This window comes from Mauremys mutica, chromosome 1 (genome assembly GCF_020497125.1).
Source record: "Mauremys mutica isolate MM-2020 ecotype Southern chromosome 1, ASM2049712v1, whole genome shotgun sequence".
In the NCBI taxonomy this organism is placed as follows: Eukaryota; Metazoa; Chordata; order Testudines; family Geoemydidae; genus Mauremys; species Mauremys mutica.
The window spans coordinates 97,927,002-97,953,658 of NC_059072.1; the positions used below are offsets into that span (position 1 = coordinate 97,927,002).

General features: G+C 41.7%; 1 protein-coding gene across 4 annotated transcripts in view; it reads left to right on the forward strand.

Moving 5' to 3' along the window:
- Positions 1-22,224, forward strand: part of LARGE1 (LARGE xylosyl- and glucuronyltransferase 1) — a 365,026-nt gene extending 342,802 nt beyond the window's left edge. For all 4 annotated transcript variants that reach the window (XM_044986889.1, XM_044986872.1, XM_044986881.1 and 1 more), the window contains 3 exons: positions 1,528-1,674; positions 7,089-7,284; positions 10,331-22,224. In XM_044986889.1, the coding sequence (XP_044842824.1) occupies positions 1,528-1,674; positions 7,089-7,284; positions 10,331-10,528 (541 nt within the window). In that variant the 3' untranslated portion in view covers positions 10,529-22,224. The remainder of the gene's footprint in view (positions 1-1,527; positions 1,675-7,088; positions 7,285-10,330) is intronic.
- The last annotated feature ends 4,433 nt before the right edge of the window (positions 22,225-26,657 follow it).

The following is a 26,657-nucleotide window of genomic DNA, read 5'->3' on the forward strand; positions in this document are numbered from 1 at the left end:
CTGCCTAGCACAATGGGGCTGGGGAACTAAATACTACCACAGTACAAATCATCATCATAATACACACAGTTCTGCTAATTGACTTCAGTCTTCATTTGCAGCCTCTGAGAGCACATCTCAGTTCTGAGCTTGTTATTCCAAACTTGGGCCTCCCCTTGAGCAGAGACTAACAGTTGTGCCACATGGTATTTTTGAGGACGCGTGTGTGTGTTGTGAAATACGTTTAGATTGGCACCACTCCCCGTCTGTATGGTGTGCGAGCTCTATACAAGTGTCAAAAACAAGGACAAAAGTAACAACTCAATGGGCCAGTAGAGGGTAGTAGTACAAAAGTATACAGTGGGGTTTGAGAAATGACTCTGTCCCTTTAAAGTTGGAGACAAAATTTAGACCAGGAGACAGGAAAATTACCATAACAAAGCACTTTCAAAAATTAAATCGTTTAAAACCAGAAGCTAAACTCCCATCGAGACTCTACTACAGTGTGTTTCTCTAAGGCATAGACCTTATCTGAATGGAATAGTTGATCTTTCATGTAAACAGTATACAGATTGTCTTAAAGCAGTGGTTCTCAACCAGGAGTCCGGCGCTCCTTGTGGGGCCGCGAGCAGGTTTCAGGGGGTCCGCCAAGCAGGGCCAACATTAGACTTGCCGGGGCTCAGGAAGGAAAGCCGAAGCCCCACCGCTGAAGCCTGAGGCCCTAAGCTCTGCCACCAGGTGCTGAAGTTGAAGCCTGAGCAACTTAGCTTCACAGGGCCCCCTGTGGCATGGGGCCTCAGGCAATTGTCCTGCTTGCAACCTCCTAACGCCAGCCCTGGCTTTTATATGTAGAAAAAACAGTTGTTATGGGACAGGTGGGCCATGGAGTTTTTATACCGTGTTGGGGTGGGGGGAAGAAGGGGGCTTAGAAGGAAAAAGTTTGAGCACCCCCCTGCCTTAAAGAAATGAATGTCTTTTACTGATGGGCTCTCCCTGGCTTTCATTGTCAGAAGATTCAAATTCTGGCTGAATTAATTGCCACTTCTTTCTAAACTCCTGGGTTTTACCAGTGTAAATGTGAGAGAGAGTTTGGAACATAGAGACTAATTATATTGAAGTGTAACCAGTCTCCTCATGCAGAGTCCCAAACTGTCCTGACCAAATCGTGTCAGCTTAGAACTGCCATTCCTTGGGTGGTTATTTCCATAATCTGTAATAACACACAGGACCGTTCAAGGAATTTGGCCTTTACTCAGCTGAGTGTCTCTTATAGGGACAAGCAATTGGACCAACTCAAATTTATTATTCAGATAGACCTATATCATTGGGCAGTCAGCCAAATGCACCTTGGGTTTACAAACTTTCATAGCAATATATTGCTTACATTTTTTCCTAGATCAACAGGTTAAATGAGATGAGGAAAACTACTCCACACCAAGAAAAAATGCACCACTTGAACTGTCATCTCTTTGTTCTTTACTATGAAAAGCACTGTGATTTGTCCAGGTTAAAATTCTCCCCTTTGTATTCATTGCTCTTCTCTGCCAGGAAGTCTGTCATCCAGCTAGACTTGGCCAATACCAAGAAAGCTCTGATCGTACCTGCTTTTGAGACCCTTCGGTACCGCCTCTCCTTCCCCAAGTCAAAAGCAGAGCTGTTATCTATGTTGGACATGGGAACCCTCTTCACATTCAGGTAACAGAAGGAGCTTTCACTGAACCTCCAGCAGTGATCAACCTTGGCTTCTTGCTCATCTGTGGACGTGTGGCTCGCCTCTCCCCTGGCCAGTCAGTAGTTCAATTAAGAAATATATTGAGGTTTTTCCCCACTTTATTAAAAGGCAGTGATCTAGTGCCCCAACAGCTTGATTGGTGCATGTATTTAATCTTTAAACCCTATCTACTAATATTTCCATGGGAGTCTTGCCCTTCCCTCTAGTGTACCCTCCTATTGTTAAATTGGCCTCATTTTATTTTTGACATTTTTATTGCATTACAAAATCATGAAAGAGCATTAAACCAGCAAGTGTGTAATATACCCTTTGTTGGCTAAGCACAGTCCAGGTAACTACCATACATGTGACCAAAAAATTGAGGATAATAATACTTAACTAGGATTGATGAGTGGATATTCTGAAAGTGCCACGAAGCTGTGCAGTGTGCAGTGTGGCCTACTGGATTGGGCCTCAGGAGATCTTGGTTCTATTCCCAGCTCTGACCTACTGGATGACCTTTGGCAAACCACTTCACCTCCCTGTGCCTCAGTTTCACATCTGTGAAATGGGGATAATAATGTTTACCTCTCCTGTGTTAAAACGCTCTGAGAGCTATAGATGAAAACCATTATATAAGAGCTAGGTGGTATTATTATTATTCAGTGGAAAACTTCCTTTTCTTTCATCTTCTCACAAATTGTTTTTGTGGCAGATGCCTCTCTTCCCCCATTATCTGTATTTCATACCTCTCCACTTGCAGTGGGTTTCTTTCATGTTGCTAAGCTGCAGCATCTTCTGAGGTGCACTAGTAACTTTTTTGCCAGCTGCTTTCTACAGACATCACAGCAGGTGGTTCATATGATCCTGAAGAACATTGTTTTGATGGAACCACTGACTGTGATTCACTGGGAAACAGGTAACCCAAGGCAACTGAAAGGTAGGGGAAAGAATAGAGGTATTATATCAGCCCCTGGAAAAAAAACCTCAAGGGTGTTGGGGAAAGTTTGCTCTCCTCTCTCCTTCCATTGCTCCTTAACTGTGCGGCAATTTATAGATTAACTTGAGGTTTGTTTATAGAAAATAACTTTCCCTCTTATTTGAAAAAATAACCTCTTGTGGGAAATAATACCCTCAAGATTTTACTTCAGATCTTATATTCCATTGACAATCACATTTTCAACCTGCACCCTGTAACTTCATTGGGGATTTGACCTGAGTAAGGACTGAATAAGAACGGAGGAAAGATGTCAGGCCTGTAGTAGATTTATGTACATATGTAGGGCATATTTTATAAACACTCTCTTAATCGTTTCTGTCTCATCATATTGGTCAAATCTAGCAGCAGGCACACACAGCAGCTGGGATCGGGGCTGAGCATTTCCACCTACATTTTCAAGGTGCTTTTAATAATGCTGCAAGTTGAGGCCAAGCTGGCGGGAGTGAGCTGGGAGGAGGACTGCTGTGACAGTGATTGCTGATCATGCCTGCAGCTTCCCAGATCCTCACACCACATGGTAGATTACAATCTTTTCCTCAGTGAAATTGCTTTTGTCACCTCTTTTCCAAATGGTGACCTTTTCTGCCTCTGGGCTGCTGAAAAATACAAAACGGCTCTCAATTACATCCTTCGCACAACTTCTCTCCCCACACACACACAAAGTCATTTAAGCTTTCACGGTTGCCAAGAAGTGCTGTGTGCAAAACCTTTGCACCAGGGGGATACCTTGTGAAATCATTCTGGTTTTGTTTCATGGTATTAGTTTTTATTGTGCCTTAGCAAGATGTATCCACTTAGTACTGGGTAATGTCCCAAGGATGAGGAAGTGTGCTTCTGGTGGAATATTACAAGGATAATGAAGGTACAGAAGGTAAAAGAAAGCACCATACTGAGACAGTGTAACCAGAAATGACTGATAAACTGACTGAGGCCCCAGCCCATAACCACATCAGTATTCCCATTGAAGTCAATGGGACTGCTCATGGGCTTAAAGTTAAGCACATGTTGAAGTACTTTGGAGGATAATGAGAAAACTGGGGATGTTGGTTGACATGCAAAGAGACAATAATACTGATATGAGAGACAGTAAGACTGATGAATCTCCCTACTATGTCTCTGTGACTAATGTCTGATGAAAATTATCATTTTACGGTAGCATCTTTTGGGTGGAGATCTTTTTAACAGGATCTAAATAACTTCAGCAGAGCTAAAATTTCACAAGATAGTCAGCATGTAGCCAAGACCCGGTTCTGGCATGTATATCTTCCTGAACTATCAGGAAGATGGCTACAAACCCAATTGTTCTTTCATAATCAGTCTATAGTGACCTTATTTCAGCATCCCACATCCACCTCCCTCTTTCTCTTTCCTTACCAGACATATTTGCTACAAGATACAATATCCACTTAATATAGCAACTGAACAGTTAATGCATTGCGTTTCCAGTGAATATGGTATCTGATCCCAGAGTTCATCCACTTAATAACTAGATTTTTCCCCCTCATTCAGAAAGCACAATAATATGATTATTATCTAGTCATAAACTCTTAGCTGCCAATATGTGTGGTTTCTCCATGTGATCCCATCATATAGAACTATGTCACTCTGAAGAAGCAAACGCAAAATCCTTGATCTGTTTAGAGATCCTGTTACATTGAGGAAAATACTGACACTAACAATGGGAATTTCAGGTGCTTTTAAAGAACCTGAATGTTCTGTGCAAAATGATTTGTTGGTCTCAGTTTATTTTCTTGTGCACAGGTGGCCACATCACAGAACAACCATCACTGCTGCATTGATTGGCATCTTAGGCCTGGTGGGGGTCGATGTAAGATACACAACTTCAGCTACGAGAATAGCATAGCTGAAGTCGATGTATCTTATTTCAACTTACCTCCCGTCCTCACGGCACGGGATCGACGGCCGCGGCTTCCCCGTCGACTCCGCTTCCGCCTCTCGCCCTGGTGGAGTTCCGGAGTCCACGGGCGCGCGTTCGGGGATCGATATATCGTGTCTAGACGAGACACAATATATCGATCCCCAATAGATGGATCACTACCCGCCGATCCGGCAGGTAGTCTGGATGTACTCAGCCATTGAGGCAGAGATGCCAAGAACGGAATAGACTTAGAGAATGAACTACCCTCTCATCCATAGGTTTGGACCCTCCCAAAGGAAATACATTGATTGGACAGGTAGTATGTAGCGCCTCCCTCCTTTAATCAGGGTCTCCACTTTTCTTTCACTCACCTTCTCCCCTCCTTTTCCCCCACTATCTTTCTTTCTATTTTGCCTTTGTCTCCCTCACTCCCGTCCTGATCTTTTTCACTAGTGCTCTTCTTTATCCTGTTTTGCTCTTCCCTTTTGAGTTTCTCGTCCCTCTCTCTCCCTCCCAGGGGATACCTGTGCTGCTGCTCCTGCCTATAGTACTATGTCAGTGGGGCCAGCAATAGCTGTAGAGGGAAAGTGATCCAACTCTGATCAGTTTCATGTTCTGCTCTTGCTGTTGCCACTGGGGAAGCATTATGGGCAGGAGCTGCAGCACTAGCATGATTCTCTGCAGGAATTAATTAATTAGCTATCATTTGTAGGGTGTTTTGAAAATACAGATCACATTAAGTGTTAAATAGTAAGTATTATTATTATTATTATTTTATTTTATTTATTACTTTCAAAATGCTAGAGGAGGGATGAGGGGAAATGCCGCATTCCCCACAATCCTACATCAGATTTAAAACCCCTGTTGTGATTGTGGTTTATTTCACTAGGGCCTGGATTGAGACTACCAACTCATTTCCTAAAGACATCAAATGGACAATAGATGGTAAAATTGTGTTGGTGCCAGGATATGAGTGAGAGAAGGTAGGTGAGGAAATATATTTTATTGGACCAACTTCTGTTGATGGAATGTGCAAGCTTTTGCCCAGACCTGAAGAAGAGCTCTGGGAAGCTTAAAATCTTGTACCTTCCATCAACAGAAACTGGTCCAAAAGAAGATATTACCTTACTTACCTTGTCTCTCTCAATAGATGGTAAAGGCTTTGATCTCTGGCAGCCTGGAAAGTCAAACCAGCGATTTATTGTTGAAAGGCTCTGTGCTACTAGTTAGCCAGTCTCACTGAAGTGATGCAACCTGTTTAACTATGATGATAATAATAATAATAACAACATATAAAAGTGAAACTGTCACAGCTTAAAAGAAAATAAATTGCTGTATAGTAAAATAATTTTCTGATAGCCATGTCCCTCCTGCACTGATCTATTCCATGATGAAGAGAGAAAGTGAACCTTAGCTTCTTTCGGTTTCTCCAGGTATTATAAACAATAAGATACACCCAAAATGTTAACGCTATGGCTGTAATTCTTACCTCTGTGCTCCTGGTTCTTCATGGTTTGTAATGTTATCCAAACTTCTGAGATCAAAATATTAGGATCTAGGCCCTCAACCTGCAAATAGTTACGCACATGCTTCACTTTATGCACAAGTTGTCTGTCCCCTTGAAGTCAAGGTGCCTTATATTGCACAACTGCATGTTTGTTTTGCTCCTTCTGTTATAAATCTCAAAATACTACAATACAGATCACCTGCCTTCTTTTTTTTTCTTGATTTAATCCATGATGCTGCAGCAAGAGTCTGTCTCAGTGATTTCTGGAAAGATGTAAGAAGAGTGAAAGGGCAAGAGAATCATTGATCCTTGTGTTAGTGGGGTGGATTCAAGCTGTGCTTGGAAGAGACCTGCTGTGACATAAATAAGATTAACAAAATATTAAAGGATCCTTTCTTATAAATTGAATTAATGGTCTTACATAGAATCGTGTTGGATAAAATGATATCTGTAGTATCATGGAGAGCATTTATCCAGGCTTTTATGTATTAATTTAATTATTTATTTGGGTTTTTACAGTAATAATAACAAAAAGAGGCACTTGTCCAGAGCTCCAGGTGTCTCTTACACAACTTAAAAATGTAAATATAAAATACATAACTCTCATCACCGTGGAGCTGTAATAGTTAACTTTTAAAAGCTTTAAGTGAACTACACCATAGCTGGGAAATGGATGTGAAATATTGTAGTGTAGATGCACCCTTTGTGTTTTCCATAATTATTGTTTCCCAGTCTCAGTCATGGATAGCCCTTTTGATAATTGTCTTTTTGTCAGTTAACTTCATCAGCCTGGTATGTATAAGCATCAAGCACATGGAAGTATGGAAAAATGCTTCACAAATGGTCATAGTGTATCGAGTTGCCTATAATTTGTCCTAAAAATAATAGTGGACTGTACAGCGAATGTCCTCATTTTCAAGGGTTCCATCTAAAAGGTAATGTTATGCAGTTTTGCCAAGATGCGTCTTATTTCACTGTTCCCCCACGCCCATGCAAGTTCTGTATATTCAAGGTATCACGTCTGGACGAAAGGGCATGCACCCACGAACTTTGCCAAGTGGCGGACTGCTACCACACCTTATCAAGTTGAGTGGGAAGCAGACTTTGAGCCATATGTTGTTGTGAGGCAGGACTGCCCAGAGTACGACAGAAGGTTTGTAGGGTTCGGCTGGAACAAAGTAGCTCACATAATGGAACTGGATGCACAGGTAAGGAGACATCTTCTTAATGAGATTCTTCGTGAGATGCATGGTTTTTATAGGAAACCCTTATACTATGGAAGTGGATTCAGATTCCATGTCACCAAATTATTCAGCCGGCCATACTGCATTCTGTAACTGGTTATTTCCATCTAAGAGAGAAAACCCTTGTTTAGTATTGGCTGAGCATTAAAAGTGGTGCCTCATTTAATTGATTTATCAAATCTGTGAGGAGTCTGTCATCTCAGAGAGGCACATTTCCTTCCCTGTTCCCCACTTCCTTCTGGAGGTTAGTAATTGCCTACTGACACTGATCATTAGCAGGTACTTACTAACATACACTGGCTCATTTGTGTTGGCCACTCTGAGGGGTAAGGTACAAGGTATGCAACCCCTGCTTTCCCCATCCTGCCTGCAGCTGAGAGGCAAGGAGACTGTGCAGGGATGGGTGTGTCCGCGTGTGCACGTCTCTGTGTGTGCATTGAGGGGACATTTATACCCCTGCTTACACCTCTGCACAGTCACATTGGGCTGGGCTGCAATCAGGCCCTTTATGTTCCATAAGGCTATACCCAATGGGGGTATTCTCACCTATAGAGGGGAAAATAAGTTTATTAACCAAATAAAAATAGCGTCTACTATATTATCCTAATAATAATACTTAGCACGTGCATAACACTTTAATTTTACAATACACTTTTCAATCACTGATCAGTGAAACTTCAGATGTGGAGAATATCAATGTAATGATTTATTATCTGCTCATCTGTGTAACCGGGATTACAGTTCCAGTTGTAGCTCTCATACAGCACTCACAGCTTAACGCTTATTTGTGCTGTGGCATTCAGCCAACGTATAGCGTCACACAAAGGAAAGTGGGAGCTCTTTCACAGGAGGTTGTAGCATAGTTCTTTTAAATGATTATTGAGATGGAACTGTCTCTGGGGATGTGTTTCCTTGCTCCTCCAGCCTCCAAACACACTCATATTTAAAAGATGTTTTGTTTATAATGGCTGAGAGACGGGGCTATTCTCTTATCGAGAATCTGTCATCCTGGAGGAAACTTGGAATTCCTGGTCTACCCATCCCTACGGCAGCTCACTGAGACAGCTCTGCCAGGAACTTCTGGAACTCAGAGCTTTCCCTTTATCTGTGCTGAGACTACAATACTTCCCATTATTCTGTCCTCCTTGCAATGGAGAGAGCTCCTTGACACACTCCCTTCTAAAGAGAGCCTATTGAGGGTTTTCCTCAAAGAGCTTTGCTTGCTTGACTAGGTCTCAGCTAGGGGATCCCTACCCACTCTTTTTTTGTTCTTTGGTCCTTCTTCCCACCCCCACCTGCCATTGCTGACTGCTTATCAGCCCTCAGCTCATCAGCAGGGGATTTAGGGAGTGGGATAAGACTGACCAGGCCTCTCTGGCAATAGCCTCTCCCCAAATTTGGGGTGGGGGGGGGAATAGTGCTGGACACCCATTAAGCTTTCCACTGCATTTGAGGTGCCACTCCCACTCATCAGGTCTTTGCCTAAGCAGCTGCTTCAGTATTCTAGCCTCAGCTAACAGAGTCACCTCCCAGCTCAGGGAAAGATTTCAGTGCTTTTTAGCAAATCCAGCACCTGTCAGGAGGCCTGCATGTGAGACTCCATCACAGAGGCCCTGTGCTGCTATAGCCCATCAAAATGGCAGACAGGATGGAAATAATTATAATTATTCTAGAAACAGCACATGCCCATGGTGCTGGGGTCTGTACGGATATATAGCTAGTGACAGACTGTGCTCCTAAGGGCTTACAAACTTGTAGTTAGAGCGTGAGGTTCCTGCAGGTGGGAATTTTTTCTGAAAGGGATTCTCCTTGCTCTAGGGACAAGCTCTAAGATACTTTCCCCAGCCTTCCAGTGACTCCTGGACCTAGCCAGTTAGCAGCCCCTCTCCCAACTGCTTTCAAAAGGTCTTTATATATAAAGACCTTTTGAGATATATATATATCTCAAAGGCCCCAATTGGGAAGGGGATGGCCACTCCATTGTGTTGGTCTCTACAAACACAGAAGAGAAACAGTTCCTGCCCTGAAGGACTTACAGTTTAAAGACACAAGCAGACAACTGGAAGAAAGTTAATCTTGTGCCAATATTATAAATAGGTAAATGGGACGACCCAGGTAATTATAGGCCTGTCAGCCTGACTTCAGTCCCGGGCAAAATGACCGAATGGCTGAAACTGGACTTGATTAATAAAGAATTAAAGGAGAGTAATGTAATTAATGCCAATCTACATGGTTTTATGGAAAATAGATTCTGTCTAACTAGATACCTTTTTTGATGAGATTATAAATGCTGTGATAATGGTAATAGTGCTGATGTAATATACTTAGAGTTATGTAAATTATTTGACTTGGTACCACTTGACATTTTGATTAAGAACCTATATTGATACAAAATTAACATGGCACACATTAAATGGATTAAAAATTGACTGAATGTAACTGTAATCGGAGAATTGTCATCAACTGGGAATTTCTAGAGGGGTGCCGCAGGGATCAGTTCTTGGTCCTATGCTAACAGTTTAACAGTTCTATCAGTGACATAAAAGAGAACATAAAATAATTAATGATAAAGTTTGCAGCTGACACAAAGAACAGGGGAGTGGTAAATAATGAACAGAACAGGTTGCTGATAGGAGATCTGGATCACTTGGTAAACTGGGCTCAAACTAAATGCATTTAATATGGCTAAATGTAAAGTTATACATGTAGGAACAAAGAATTACGCACTTTTCACAGGATGGGAGACTCTATCCTGAAAAACAGTCACTCTGAAAAGAACTTAGTAGCATGGGGGTAGATAATCAGCTGAACATGAGCTCCCAGTGTGACACTGGTCAAAAGGGCTAATGTGATCCTTGGAAAGAAAGAGGAGGTTGGTTAAGCAAATCTTTATGGATTTGCTCTTCCCCCTGGGATTTACACTGCACCATCTTCTTTGCCTTAGCAAAGATGAGAGAGAGAGAGAGAGATCGTGGAACTGCCTCTCACTGCTGGTGTCTTCCTTTTCCAGGAATATGAATTCATAGTGCTGCCCAATGCCTATATGATCCATATGCCGCATGCTCCCAGCTTTGACATCACCAAGTTCCGCTCCAACAAGCAATACCGCATCTGTCTGAAGACCCTGAAGGAGGAGTTCCAGCAGGATATGTCACGCCGCTATGGCTTTGCAGCCCTCAAATATCTCACAGCAGAGAACAACAGCTAGCACGACGGAGCCTGTTTACGGGAAACAGACACTCAAGGGAGGAGCCACTTAATGTTTGGGGCCCAGTCTTTTAACTTGGAACTGAGACTTTTTTTGTTTTTATATCATACCCAACAGTTCTAACAGTAGAGATTTGAAGCGACATGTCTTCAGACTGTGCTCATTAGCCACTTCCCTTCCACCCGCCTGCCAGGCTCTCAGCTTTAGCATTCGCAAGGTGTGAATAAGAGGGGCCAGCCATGCGCCCATCATATCACAAATGGTGCGGAGCGGGGGTGGGACGGGAATATGTTTTCTCAAAACAGTTGAGCAAAGACAGATCTCCAGAAAATAGGATTTAATGTTGCTATTTAATAATTCCACATGCTTTTTATCTGTAAAGGAAGATCTTCAGGTCACTGTCCTGTGAATTTTAAACCCACACTGCTCTAAAAGGGGAACTTTCACCTGTGAACTTTCACATTGCCCCTCTTGATATGGATGGCTATTCTAATGAAGGGCAAGGCAAAGATTTGAAATAGCCTTGAAAATGAAGGGGAAGCATATACCATATCCCACTATAGAGAAGGTGTGCTAAAGGCTGAGGCATATCCATGGGATCAATTGGTCACTGATCCTCAAGTTAATTCTGTTTGATCTAGAAACGTCCCCCGCCCCAGCCATAAAATCCATTCCTTCCCTTTTAGAAGGAAATGTTGGCCTTCATTCTGCTTGCCCACCTCCAGTTCTAGCAGTCCAGTAAAAAAGATTGGTGCCTCTACCAGAATGTGAAGGAACCTGTCAGTGTAAGGCCTGTTTTCACCTGAGCAATTTATTCACATGTGTCTAGTGAAATAAATGGCCATGTTGTAGCTTGGTTACCATTTTAAAGGCAAGAACTGGATTTTTCCCTGGGATGTATTTTCTACTGAGGGCTATTGACCTGTAGGCTCTTTCAGTGCACGCCCACTTGTGAAGGCCTTGGGCCTTGGGCTTTAAGTGGACTTCGTCGCTGAACAGGGAAATATAAGCATGACAACTAGAGCCCAGGCGCCTCAGTGCTGTCAAGCTGCCTGCTACAAGCGCTCAGAACTACTTCGTTAAAGGAGTTTATAATAAAAGGAGCAAAACTCTGAGGCATAAACTCCCCATTTGAGGGGGAGAAGAGAATGTGTTGGGAATCTGAGTGTGAGTGTTTGCTTGAATGTGGGGGGGTCCAGTTCACGACCTCAGTATGCGTAGCGATATTTTGAAGGGTGGACAAGAAACCTAACAAGCAAAACACATAAAAAAACCGAGACACTGGACTTTTTACCATTTCCTTTATTCTTCAGTATTAATGTTGTGTTTACATGGGATGAGGAGATGGGGTTTAATGCACTGCCCTTAGCTGGGCTATTTGTATTCGCTTGCAATGTTACTAGAGAAAGCAGAATCGACTAAAGTGAGAAGTGTGTCCCTCTTCCTATTCCAGACCATGTAGAACAGTACTTACAGACACCGCTGCCTAGACTGTATAGTGGATCCACACTTCATTGTGCTCATTATTTTATTTTATTTTCCAGTCATTGGATCTTCCTCCCCACCTCACCATGCTAGATCTTGGCTTTCTTTCTAACCTACTACTTTTTGAGGGGTTTATTTACAGCAACTTCAACACAACTAAGCCAGGTGTTTACAGTACAAATGTTGGTTAATCATACAAACATTAAAGAACAGAACAGCAAAAATAAAAAAAGCAACTTCTTGGAGACAAGAAATCAGACCAGGAGGGAGTCTGGATGTAGTTGTTACATTTTCCCCTGTGGGTGTGGGCTGTGTAAGAATCTATCACTTCCTACTTTTCTCCTTTACTTAACAGCTCACCTAAAAACCTGTGAGGAGCTAGGCATAGGCAAATTAATAAAACAACCCCTCCCTCCCTCATTGTTAATCTGCCATCCTTTCTCACGCTGAGTAGTGCAATACTCCACAAATAGTCCCAGTGATTCTTCACCAGGAGTAAGGGTGGCAGAATCTGTTCCTAAGGGTATGTCCACACTTAAAATGCAGCAGTGTAGATACTACCTATGCTGACGGGAGGTGTTCTTCCATCGGCCTAGGTAATCCACCTCCCTGAGAGGCGGTAGCTAGGTCAATGGAAGAATTCTTCTCTCGACCTAGGGCTGTGTATACGGGGACTTAGGTTAGCTTAACAGTGCCACTCAGGGGTGTGGATATTTCACACACCTTACCAATGTAGTTAAACTAACCTAATTTTCTAGTGTAGACAAGGCCTAAGTAGTCCAGTGGTGTGAAAGTGCTGATTTACCTTCTTGAAATTCCTAGTCAGTCCCTCTGTATAACTAAAGCTGTTTTATAGCACTAGTTAAGTGCTGGATGTTAATTTCTTCTTTGTTTCACAATGATGCCTGGGTACAGGGGGGAACACCATTCTCCTGCAGTGCTGGTTATAGGTTAGATTACACCACAAGGACACAACCCATGTTGCGCCATGCCATTAGCGTCATTAGCCACAATTCTGTCCCTGCTCCCCCTTCTTGGGTGGTGGGGGAGTGGTAATTTCTTGCTGGCCCATATTGGCGGCAAATTTTGACGCTCCTGGTTTAGGCTTAAATATGTTGGCTGGTGTAAAGATGAGCAGCTCAAAGTCTTCTAATAGATTAGAGAGTCACAGGTTTTCTTTATAGAAACTGTGCTGGTTTATTTGTATCGTCATATTCATCAAGGTGTGTTCTAATTCTGTTTTGTATTATAATCTCAATCAAGTTCCCTGGTACTGAAGTAAGGCTGACTGCTGTTTTATTCCCAGGATTACCCCCTGGCATCATTAAAAAAAAAATGTACATGTGCTGCCCTCCAGTCCTCTGCTACAGTCACTGATTCTAATGAGAAATTGCATATTTATATTAGCAGCTTGGTTACTTAATTTATTAAAAGTCCTTCTGTACTCTCTGATGAATCCTTCTAGACCTGGTGACTTAATGCTCTTTAATTTATAGATTTTTTTTTCCAGCACCTTTTCTTTTGACAGCTTAGTCTATGACATTTCCTTATCTTTATTTCCTGGGAAGAGTGAGTCTCTGGGATAGATATCTCTGCAATATCCTTTGTGGGGAAGACTGATGCAAATAAGGCATTACATTCTTGACAGTGTCCGTATAGTCGTTAATTGCTCCATGACGGTCCAGAGGACCCAACAGTTATCCCAGGTTTTCTGCTTCTTGCAGATGGAGCAAATTTATTTTGGCTATTTGCTCTTCAAATTCCCTTTGAGCCCTCTTGATTTTTGTCTTACGTTTTACAATCCTTTCAACCAAGTTTTTATTTCCCATTTGTCTTGAAACTTACCATTTAATCATACATTTACTTTCATGTCCTCTTCCTTTCTTTATTTGTTTAGAGGTATCCATGCCTTCTGTGAGTCTTTGAGCATAAGTATCCTCCATGCCAAGTCTAAGGATTTTTATTTTGATTTAAGACGTTTTTGACCTGCTTTTTAAATCCTGCTTTTCAATGTCAAGTGTCACCATACTAGTTTTTGATGTGATTCCTCCCCCAAGGATGCTGAACTGAATTATACTGTAGTCACTATTACTGACTGGGTCAAATATAGTTACTTCTTGAACCGGCGCCTGTATGTTATGTAGGGTGCAGCTGAGAACAGTTTCTCCACTTGTGTGTTCTAGAAATGAGCAGTTCCAAGAAGCAGTCATTCAAAGTGTCGAGAAATAGGTTCTCGAAACTTTTTGTTTTATGACATTTGCCCAGCTCATGTGTGGGTAGTTGAAGCTGTCCATTATTACTGTTTTATTAGGCTTAGCAGGGCCAGCTTTAGGAAGTGCGTGGCCTGATTAGAATAGTCTCGATGGGGCCCCGGCAGGGATGACTCACCCGGGGGCTCTCCGGGTCTTTGGCAGCACTTCGGCGGCGGGTCCTTCACTCACTCCGGGTCTTCGGCGGCACTGAAGGACCCACTGCCGAAGTGCCACTGAAGACCCGGAGCGCCGCTGGATGAGTAAAAATTAAAAAGGCGTGGGCGCGGGGCCCACTTAGGCACGGGGCCTGATTCGGGGGAATCGGCCTAAAGCCAGCCCTGAGGCTTAGTTGCCTCTCTAATCTCCCTATACATTATGTACCTAACATCCTTTTCCTGGTCAGGAGGACAGAAATATAACCCTACTAGCATATTTATATTCTTCTAATTTGGGGTTTATGTCCCTGCATATTCTACTCTGTGGACCTCTCCCCTAAGAAATTTTAACTCATTAAATTCTGTGGAATCCTATAAGCATAGTGAGCTTCTCCCATTTCTACAACCTGGATAGTTTATATGCAGGTATGGCAGTATCCCACTGGCATCTGACATTCCACCATGTTTCAGCAATTCCTATTATCTCAAGGTCCTCACCCATTCCCGTGCATTCTAACTCCCTTATTTTTTTGTAAGCTTCTCACACTTATATAGATATTTCTAGTTTTACCCATGCACTTATTTTTATTACATTCCTTAGTCTCACACTCTGATACTTTTCTGAAATGTACCTCTGTAATCTCAGCCTGTCCCTTCTCCAGTTTGGCTGCAATTGCCATCCTATCCTTTACTGGATAAAGATATATCTTTGCATTACCGACAACCCTAGCAGCTGTCTTTGTCTGACCTGAGTCATCCTTGGTACCGATGAGATTTCCTTCAGCTCCTACTTTAAATAATCCCCCCCAAAACCTTGCCAGTTTTGTGTGCCAACAGTCTGGCTCCACATAGTATATGTGCTTTTTTTTTTCAAGTGGGACTTAAAATCATCATCTGCGACTCATTGGGGTGAAGGAATTTGCAGCTGCACCTGCATTTCCACTACCCATGTTAGAAGTGAAGACTCTGACTGTGTTCACATCATTTTTAAAGCACAGATTATTTATTTAATAGGCTGTCACAGCTTCTCTTGTGGTTTATATTTAAATCACAGACATCACTTCAGTGACAAGGGTGCGAATGGCACCACCATTTCATATTAATTGCAGTGCAGTTTATTGCAATGTAGTAAGCTCCATATTAGAGGGAGAAGCATAATAATTTCATCAGGGATGCAGCTGCTGTTTCTCTACACAGGTGTAAATAAGGCCTTAACACAACTGAGCCATCAGTTTTATAAATGCCCTGTACAAACACATTACAGGTGGTTTTCTGTTAGGTACAACAGTCAATTTTATAATTAAATATAAAAATATGTTTTTAATGTTCTGATTTTTACATGACTGTTTATTCAAATATAACTATAAACTTCTACCTGGAAAATAATGTGATCTCCAGATTGTGCCAATTCACCTATCACCATGGCCTGCCTAATGGCCACCATCTGTTTTTTTAGCTGAGGAAGGTTGTGCAGGACTCCTTGAGCTGTTGCCTTTTAATCAGCATAGATACTAGTTTTAGGCATTGCGAGACACTCCCTCCTCCTCTGCCAGATATCATAAGAGATATTCATCAGATTTCTATGGACCATCAACAGGACATAGTAACTCAGCAGGTGGAGTGAGGATCAATAGCTATGAAGTGAAATGGGTTCCATTTTGTTAGATTGTTGGAGTACAAAAAAGGAAAAAGTCTGTGGTCTTTGGTATCTGTCTGCTTCTCAAGTTAAATACCCCACAAGTATTTTTTTTTTTAAAAATCAAGTTTCTGCATCTCTAATCAAGCAGACTGGAACAACTGGGTCACTATGAAAGCAAATTAACCAACATTTGCACTCTGGTATTGAAGATGCTGAAACATCTTTGACATGTAAGTATTCTATTTTTTTATGTTAGTAGCCTGTCATGCGTAGTTAGACTGTGGATAGAAATGTCTAAATGCGTTACTGAATCAGGACCTAATTGAAGATTTTTTCAAATTGTCATTATAAGCAGTCAGAGTAGAAAGAAACTACTGGTCTTGTTCAGCCATTACTGTTTGGGAAAGTGCTTATAGTCATAGATCTATAATACCCTATTTTTTTAGGGGACCCCCAACATCCACACTCACCTCTCAAAGGCAGACACAGAATGCTCATTTTTGTCAAAAGGAACTTACTGTATGTGCCAGTGAACTGTGCACAACATTTTCCTCTTAAAAATTCCCTGGACACAGTGTGTACTTGCCCTACAGAGTGTAGTTGCTATGGGCTGTATAAGAAATAATTTGCGAATTAGAAGAAAAGACAAAACATTTATTCAAGTGATGGACTACGTATGCTGGTCGTTTATCCAAAAGTACTTATAGTTCCTGTAGTGGAGCACTTAGCCTGTTTATCACATAAGTATGCAGAGTTTTATCAACCCCAAATTACAAGATTATATCTTTTCTGTCATGCCACTGTAGTGTCCACTGTAAGGATTAGATTGATTTATTTTCCCCAATTAATTACTGTTTCAATTAGGGAATAATGTCCTACTCCTTTTGACTCCTCCTATACTGACAAGAAACCATTATTCAGTGCAAAAAGGCAATATTTGCATCTAATAATCTGCTAACATTAAGGGCATGGTTTAAATCCAAAGGAGAGAAAGGGTTTTGACTTCAGGCTGAAACTCTGCTTTGACACACAGTCTTTGCCCTCTGCTAGTTACGCTTCAGAGTTGCAGAGATCTCTAATCAGGTGAGACCAAAGAGTTCAAACCAAACCATGGCTATTTCCCTAGGTATTACAGCAACATAATTCTCATATAAACAGTGCATGGATATATTTTTCCATACAAAGAGTTACATTAAAAACCGCTGTAAAGTGAAGCACTGAAAACTTAGGAGATGCCCAAATTAAAGTTGCTCATGCAACCTTAATCTGACCCTTTTGTGTATGCCTTATAATACAGTCTTTAAGATCACATGCTATTTTTTCCAGAGGACCCTGTGTCATTTAGTGCACAAGATGGACTGTACTCAGGGAATGTGGCTGCTGATGGGTATTTCTTTTTATCCTCACTGGCACTGATCTTTGAATAATATTTTAGTCTCCTTGATTCTGAGCAAAGCCCGGCCCCCTTTTTCAAAGGGTAGGTTTAAACTTAGTCATGGAAAACCTTTGGGAAAATCAATTAAACCCCATGCATATTAAGCTTTCCATGTAGAATGCTTGGGGTTTCATTCTGTAAGTCCTTCTCATGGGTAGGGCCCTTTGCAGTCAGTGTGAGTTACACACATGGAGGGCTTACTCTATTGGCCCCTAAATGTGTGAATTCTAAAATGCAGTAAATAATGGCCTGTCTCATTTTTTAAAAAGAGCCAAAATACAGGAAGAATTAAGGGAGTGAAAACACCTATTCTCTTACCTCTGAAGACCTAGGTTCAAATTGTTAGTTGGGTCACAATTGAACATTAGTTTTGAGGTTTGTCTGGGATCTGTGCCCTTTTCTTATCAACCACTAGACCACACGGCCTCCCTATTCTAAATGATCTAGCTCATTGTAGAGTTTGTGAGGCCGAGCTTTGAGATTAAACCAGTCTCGGCTCAAAGATTCATGATCTTTGTTAGTTCTGCTGATCCCACAGTCATTCCACTGATGCGTGTGAGCAAAGGAGAAACACCAGGGGAATACAGCAACCATGGTAATAGCAGCAATCAGGACATTCATCCTTTTAAAATTCGGCCCACCTGAAGTTGACGGTTGGTTGGTTAGTTAATGGCTGAAGCAAAGCTAATGTCCTTGCAAGCTTCTTTTGCTGATTTTGAGGAAGATTTATGGCTGCATCAGTTCTCTCTTGCAGTTCTCTAAAACAACTGAAATCTAAAGAAGAAAAATTAAAAACCAGCGTATCCTGTTTGTTCCTCTGGCTACTCATCCAGACTAAACAAAAAACAAGCCATGAGTAGACAGCAGCATATCAGGGTGTTTTGGTTTTTGTAGAAGATCCTAATGAGCTCTATGTATAATCTACTTTTTGGGTAGACTTTGCTGTGCTTCACTGCAGCTCATAAAGAGTTCTCCAGTGAGTGATAGACACCTATTATGCTTAGGCATTTCTGGGACTCACCACTGTGCAGATTCAGACTGAGGGCATATAACCTATGTAATTTCCCCACACACACATACACCCTGCCCAGTGCTTACACTGACAGGAATGCATAAAAATCCAGATGGTACAGCTATTCAATGGTCAGGCACGACAGTGTGGTTCTAGGGCCTGTGTTATGCAGGAGGTTAGACTAGATGACCAAAATAGTCCCCTCCGGCCTTAAAATTTGCAAATCCTGTTGGTATTGGTTCACACTGAAATGTTTGGGCAGAGTTTGTATCCTTTGCTTTTAAGTTTTGGGATTGTTCAAAGTAAAGCAAAGACAAACTAAAAAAGCAGTGAGTTTTGTTAAGATTCATGAGTAGCATATGGATTTTGTAAAAGTTTGTGTTCATGGGGATTCATCCAGGCCAGTAGACCTAACACGTAACCAACTGTGAGAAAAATTTCTTATGGACCCATAGACCTCAGCCTTTTTTTTTTTTAAATTGTGCTTATAGAGAAAGAGAGCAAAAAAAGTTCAGTTTGAGTCTCAGTTATCTGGGCCCAAAAATATTTCAGACAAAAAGCTTTGCTGGTTTCATTTCCACATTCGTATAAGAAACAAGCAAACTTCAGAGTCTTTTTGAAGTTTTGTCGCAAAAGGTTTGTACAGCTCTCTTCAGTATCCATCACACTTGGAAGTTTTCAGGACATTGTGTGAAGCAGAAGACTAGAATTGTGGGGCATTGGAATCCTCCAAGAAACAGTTCAATAAAAGGGATAGACTTCCCTGTTGCCTGGAGTATTGGTCTTGACCTTTTAGACTTCACAGGTGCTGTTCCTGTCTCAGTAGTTTCTCTGACTGTACGTATGAAAGAACATAGGTACATGATATTCCAAATGGCAAGTTCTTTATTAAAGATACACCATCACGGTCCCTTTCTTTTATGAAAAGCAATCCGGTGCTCTTCCGCTTTTAGGCTTCTGCATTTCTACACACACTTCTCTTTATTCTGTGATTTTGGCAGTTTTTAGTTAGAATCATAGAATCTCAGGGTTGGAAGGGACCTCAGGAGGTCATCTAGTCCAACCCCCTGCTCAAAGCAGGACCAAACCCAACTAAATCATCCCAGCCAGGGCTTTGTCAAGCCTGACCTTAAAAACCTCTAAGGAAGGAGATTCCACCACCTCCCTAGGTAACCCATTCCAGTTCTTCACCAACCTCCTAGTGAAAAAGTTTTTCCTAATGTCCAACCTAAACCTCCCCTCAAGTCTAAACTTGAGAGGACGTTGAGTGGTTGGAAGCCACAAGGATGGGATCCCGATGTTTTATTTATTTTTTAACATGTTCCTATTGTTGCAACTATTCTGGCTCCTGACCCCCTGTGCCTCTAAACATAATTCCCAGGAATTATTGTTTTTTAGTCAAAGGGTAGTAACACCATGAGCAATTACACACATGAGCACTCAACATTTCTCCCACTTCATACATTTCCTATGTTAGCATGAAATTTCTTTAATGCCAAGTGAAATTTCTAAAAGGCTTGATCGCATGATCCTTTTGCATCTAGTCCATTACACATTTTACCTGTGCTTCACCTTCCCCACATTTATCACTGGCGATAATATCCCTCTCTCCCATTACTTTGTCAGATATTTTTAAGATAGAACAGTATCTTCTCAGAGCCTGGTGGGCTGTTTAGGCTTAGTGTGCAGAGAATCCACCTTTTCCTTGCGAACTTCTGGGGGGGGAGGGGGAGGAGAGCTACTTTAAAGCAAACAGAAACTCTGAATGTCAGGAATAGAGGGATCAAGCCTTTAATATAGCACAATGTTAATAGCCTCAGAGGAAGGGGAGATGCCTGAAGATGCTCAGAATCCTGTACCAATCCTGCATCCAATCTTACCAACCATTGGGTGTGAGATGCTAATGATGACTAGGGGCCTACCAAATTTGCCATTCATTTTGGTCAATTTCACAGTCATAGGATTTTTAAAATAATAAATTTCATGGTTTCAGCTATTTAAATCTGAAATTTCACAGTGTTATCATTGTAGGGGTCCTGACCCAAAAAGGAGTTGGCGGGGGGCGAGTCACAAAGCTATTGTAGGGGAGTAGTAATGGTGGCAATACCATGATCCTCTCCTAAAATAACTTTGCCACCTCCTGCAACTCCACTTTGGGTCAGGACCCCCAATTTGAGAAACTCTGGTCTCCCCCATGAAATCGGTATAGTACTGTAGCGTAAAAGCACACAAAGGACCAGATTTCACGGTCCATGATGCATTTTTCATGGCCGTGAATTTGGTAGGGCCCTAATGATGACCACGCATAGCTTTGGGGAAAGCAATGACATTGGAAGATTTGAAAAAGGCCCATTTTATTTTTTTCCCTTCACACAACCAGCTGATTTGTCCTCCATCCCTTGGTAGCATATGTAGAAATGGACCAGATGGACAGCGCACCAGATAACAGAGTACATAAATATTCACTCTCCTTCCAAGCTTGCTGCAGCTTTCATTTTTTCATTTAGCTGACAGTCTCAGAAGAGTTAGCAACCTGAAGGAGGCTAGCAGGTGCTGAGTGCATTAAAGAAGCAATGGACCATTGTCCCTATTTTTCTAATATGTCTATTAAGTTTTGGGTGCCTCAATTTTTCTGTGTTCCAACTTGAGCTACCTATAGCTTGATTCTCGGAGGTGCTGAGCAACCACCACTGTTTTTGACTCCATTTGGAGGTGAGGGTGCCCAGCTTCCTGGAAATCAAGTCCTAAGTGTTGCAAGTTGGGCATCAAAGGTGTGTGGACAGTTTTGAAAATGTTAGCCTAAGTGACTAAGAAAGTGAGTTGACCAGCCATGGGAGCAGCAGTTCGTGTGCTTTGGAAATCAAGCGCACTGTGATGGACACAGCATGCTAACGGACTAGCATACATTGCTTTAGAGACTAAAGTGACGAAGACCTTAATAGTTGAAGCAAAATATTACACAAGGCAATGAGGGTAAGGATATGCAAATATCATTGCATCATGCTACTGTTGTATGGTTTTGCAGAGGTCAGGAACAGCATATGCAATATATCTGTCAGCTCTCTTCTAATGACCTAAGAAAGGAATCCATATGAAATGAGAAATCACATTTCCCCTCACCAAGCAGAGCTTGATTTGAACCTGACTCTTTTTTGCCATGACACAGGTATATTTACATTCTTCAGGGGGAAGACTGGAATTTCATAACCCTTAACGGTGAGCGATGCATGAGGGGATGCTTGTCATTTCTTTGCAAGACATGTCACACGGAAGAATTTGAATTTTAAATATCATGTCCCTGTCTGTGCATTACCCTACTAGAAGGCCTCCTGTGTGAATGAATAGTGAACTCTTCAGTTTCTCTCCTGATTGGGGAGCGGGGGAGGTGGTCCTTATGCTACATTTCAGGACAGAAAAAGAAAATCCATCCATTCTGTTTTACAAGCAACTCTTGAACAGAAGTCCTCCCTAGAGAGGGATGACCTCTGCATCCCAGTTCCCAAGCGCCTCATCACTCCAGGGCTGTTAGATTGAGGCAACTGGCATTTAACACAAAACACTTAGTTTACATGTATGCTTCAGTCTGTGTGTAAGTTTTCTAGATGATAATTTTATTGGGGAAAATGCTGTTTAGATTGTGTGTGCAAAATAAATGGCTTGTAAATATTAAAAAACAAAAAAGTTTAATTTTCAGTTGTGCAATAAAATTGTGAAATAATCCTCTCAGTTCCTTTCCACCGATGTCTGACTTGCTGCATGTTGGTTTGAGTCGCAGAGCAGCAGTGTTTCTCTAGATGGCATAAGAAAGAGGTTTGTTTACTTTTTTATTCTTTGCATTTGTGTTTTTTTTTCCATTCATATTATTCTTTGTTCATCCTGGCCCCAATTCAATAAAGCACTTAAGCACATGAGAAGTGCCACTGGTCAGTGAGACTACTCACCTGCTTAAAGTTAAACACATGCTTAAGTGCTTTGCAGAATGTGGACCCTTTTCCCTGTTCTCTCTTTTATGGCTGTTCCCTTGCGTACAAAGACAACACACATACTTAGGGATGCAGTCAACTCATACATATGAGCACAGTGATCAGCAGCTGGTTGCAGTGTGATGGAGGCCAGACCCATTTCACAGAGACAGGCCCAGTTGCAGATTTATTTTTTTTTATCTGCCAGGTGTAAGGCAAATTCCCATGTTAATCTGAAGTCTCTCCTGGCAACAGAAGAGGCTGTGTAAGCACCCGCAGGTCAAATGTTTCCTTTAATTGACCCCCCTCCCCCATTGTTAGATTTCCCAGCTGTTACTGTCAGTCTCACTTCCAGCTTGGGATCCTTTCAGCAGAAGATGGGTAGTGACTATGCCTATGGGAGAACCAGTTCTGCCATGCCATCCAGGAGGCCAAGAGCCTTCATGCTCCAGAACCATGGGAACTACAAAACCCAAAAAGGAGTAACAGTGAGAGAGGGAGGACAGGTCAGCTACTGCTGACCACTGTGCATTTTACCAAACCTAACACTCCAATGCCAGAGACAGCCTGGAAGAAGCTTATAAAAATGGCCGCTCTTCTGGGATATGATTATGGGGTGTACTTTCAGTAAGGATGTTCTAAAAATGTGAGGTCAGAAAAAGTAGATAATAGAACAGTCTATTTACTGAAGATTAAATGTCACGTGAACATGACCAAAACTAAGTGAAAGTCAGGACTTCCTGGAATTTGTTTGGGTTTTTTTAAAAACAATTATTTCAGTGTCAAACTTTTTTCTTAGTTTCCTATGGCTTCAAGGGGAGAATTTGAGTCCAAAAGGAGAGAAGGAAAATACTGGAAAACAGTAAAAACTATAATTGTATTCATTACTGCAAATGTAAATAAATACATGGAAACATGAAACTGTCAATCTCAAAGAAAGGAAGAAAAGGACCAGGAATGTACACGTAGGATTTTCAGAAGCACTCAGTATTCACCTTGTGATGGGTTGGATCACAGAAACACTGTAGGAGCTGCCACCTGATGTGCCAAGACTACTTCTACCCCTGCTTTCCCTGCCAGCGTGGGACCCCAGCACCCTGTCTTGCTGAGCCAGACACTCCCATCTGCTCCAACACAGACCCAGGTCTGAATTACTTGCCCCAAAGCTGCAGGTTTACCTGAAAGCAGCTAACAGAAGTGTTCCTGCCTTTAACACTCAGATGCCCAACTCCGAATGGGGTCTAAACCCAAATAAATCTGTTTTACCCTGTATAAAGCTTATACAGGGTAAACTCATAAATTGTTCGCCCTCTATATCACTGATAGAGAGCGATGCACAGTTATTTGTTCCCCCAGGTATTAATACATACTGAGTTAATAAGTAAAAAGTGATTTTATTAAATACAGAAAGTAGGATTTAAGTGGTTTCAAGTAGTAACGGACAGAACAAAGTAAGTCACCAAGCAAAATAAAATGCGCAAATCTATAATCAAACTGAATACAGATAAGAGAGAGACCAGTTCCAGAATGCTCCCTTTTACAGACTAATCTGTTAGTCCGGGTCCAGCAATCACTCACCCCCTTACAGTTTCTTTCGGGGTAGAGAGGCTCTCTCTTTAGCCAGCTGAAGACAAAATGGAGGGGTTTCACAGGGGGTTAAATAGACTTTCTCTTGTTGGTGGAGACCCTCCCTCCTCACTCCTATGCAAAGTCCAACTCCAAGATGGAGTTTAGGAGTCACCTGGGCAAGTCACATGTCCATGCATGACTCTCAGTTTTTTTACAGGTAGCATCCATTGTTTACATGCTACCTTGAACATCCTCAAGTAGACCTCTTATGTGGATTGGAGCATTCCAAGATCCATTGTCCTTTAAGTGCTTCTTGATTAAGTACTTAATTTCAACATTCCTTTCTCCAGGAACTGACCAAATGCTCTACTAAATAACTAAGGTTATTTAGAAATCAAGCCAGTACACAGCCAACATTCATAACATTAAGAACTTCGAATACAAAAATGATACATGCATACAAATAGGATTAATACATTCAGTAGATCATAACCTTTGAGATATGTTACATGGCATATGTAGCATAAAACACATTCTAAGCATATTTCCATAAAACCTTATGCGAGGTACCGTCACAGACCTAACTCTGCTCCCATTGAAGTCAATGGTAAGATTTCCTGGTGTACTCCCTTAACTCCAATGGAGTTACACCAGTGATGTATTTGGCCCACTCTCAGATGAAAGATTAAACAATGGCAAGAAATGAGTTTCGTTTACTCTGCAAGTAGCATCTGATTCTCAACAACCAGACTCTCGGGATACTGTAACCCATGCTATTTCCATATTAGTCACACCTCTTTCTATTCATTGTTTGATAAAATCAATAATAAAGAACAGATCTCCCCAGAAATGAGAATGTGACCTTGAGTCTTTGTTAAACATCTACACTTTAGTATCATGAAGACAGATGGTAGCTCAGTTGCCACTGGCCCAGGAGTTTGTTTCATCAAAGGAGCCAGGCCATGCCTACATATGGAAAAGGGGTGCTATGAGTTCAGTTTAATTTTAGTTTAATAAGATATCAAATAGCTAGGCTTAATCAACTTTATTAATAAAAGGTAATTAGTCAAAGATTAATACACCATAATACAGCCACAAAAGAGTACTTACATTACCAACCCATCTGGAAGACAGCAGTCAGACTGCCTCAAAATCTGAGCTTCACCTTACCTCTCTATATTAGGGTTGTTTACAACAGATGAGGGTTTCACCATTTCTTTAGATATCATTCTTACGTATTGTGACAGTTTCGGTCACAGAGACTCCCTTGGGACTGTCACCTGATGTGCTGAGATTACTTCTGATCCCATTTTCCCTGCCAGCTGGGACTCCAGAACCCTGCTTTGCTGAGCCAGATACGCTAACCTGCTGCAACACAGACCCGGGGTCTGACCCATGCCCCTAAAGCTGCAGGCTTAACTTAACTGAAAATGGCTTAGCAAATGCTCCTGTCTCTAGCACCCAGACACCCAGCTGCCAATGGGATCCAAACCTCAAATAAATCCATTTTACTCTGTATAAAGCTTATACAGGGTAAACTCATAAATTGTCAGCACTCTATAACACTGATAGAGAGATATGCACAGCTGTTTGCTCCCCCAGGTATTACTTACTCTGGGTTAATTAATAAGCAAAAGTGATTTTATTAAACAACATGCAAGTCTAAGCCTAATACATTTAAGAAACTGAATACAGGTAAATCTCACCCTCAGAGATCTTCCAATAAGCTTCTTTCACAGACTAGACTCCTTTCCCCTGGTACAGTTCTTGTTAGCTCCAGCTCAGGTGGTAACTAGGGGATTTCTCAAGACTAGACCCTCCTTTGTTCTGTTCCACCCCCTTATATAGCTTTGGCACAAGGTGGGAATCTTTTGTCTCTCTGTGTCCCCACCCCTCTTCTAAATGGAAAAGCACCAGGTTTAAGATGGATTCCAGTACCAGGTGACATGGTCACATGTACTGTGAGACCCCCAAGCCTTCATTCTTCCTGGCCTGACTCACAGGAAGGCTTGCAAGTAAACGGAGCCATTTACAACCAATTGTCCTAGTTGATGGGCACCATCAAGATTCCAAACCACCATTAGTGGCCCACACTTTAGAGAATTATAATAGGACCTCAGAGTTATATTTCATATTTCTAGTTTCAGATACAAGAATGATACATTTATACAAATAGGATGAACACACTCAGTAGATTATAAGCTTTGTAATGAAACCTTTCAAGAGATCTTTTGCATGAAGCATATTCCTAATTAATGGAGATATACCAATCTCCTAGAACTAGAAGGGACCTTGAAAGGTCATCAAGTCCAGCCCCCTGCCTTCACTAGCAAGACCAAGTACTGATTTTGCCCCAGATCCCTAAGTGGCCCCCTCAAGGATTGAACTCACAACCCTGGGTTTATCAGGCCAACGCTCAAACCACTGAGCTATCCCTCCCCTCCAGTTACATTATATTCATACTTATTTGCATATTTTCATAAAAATCATATGGAGTGCAACGTCACACCTATCTTCTTTCACATGCTTTCAAAGACTTTTTGCTAAGCTCTCACAGACTATGCAATAAACAGGATGGAGATTGTAACTAGTTTCTTATCTTGGTTTGACCATAGCACTT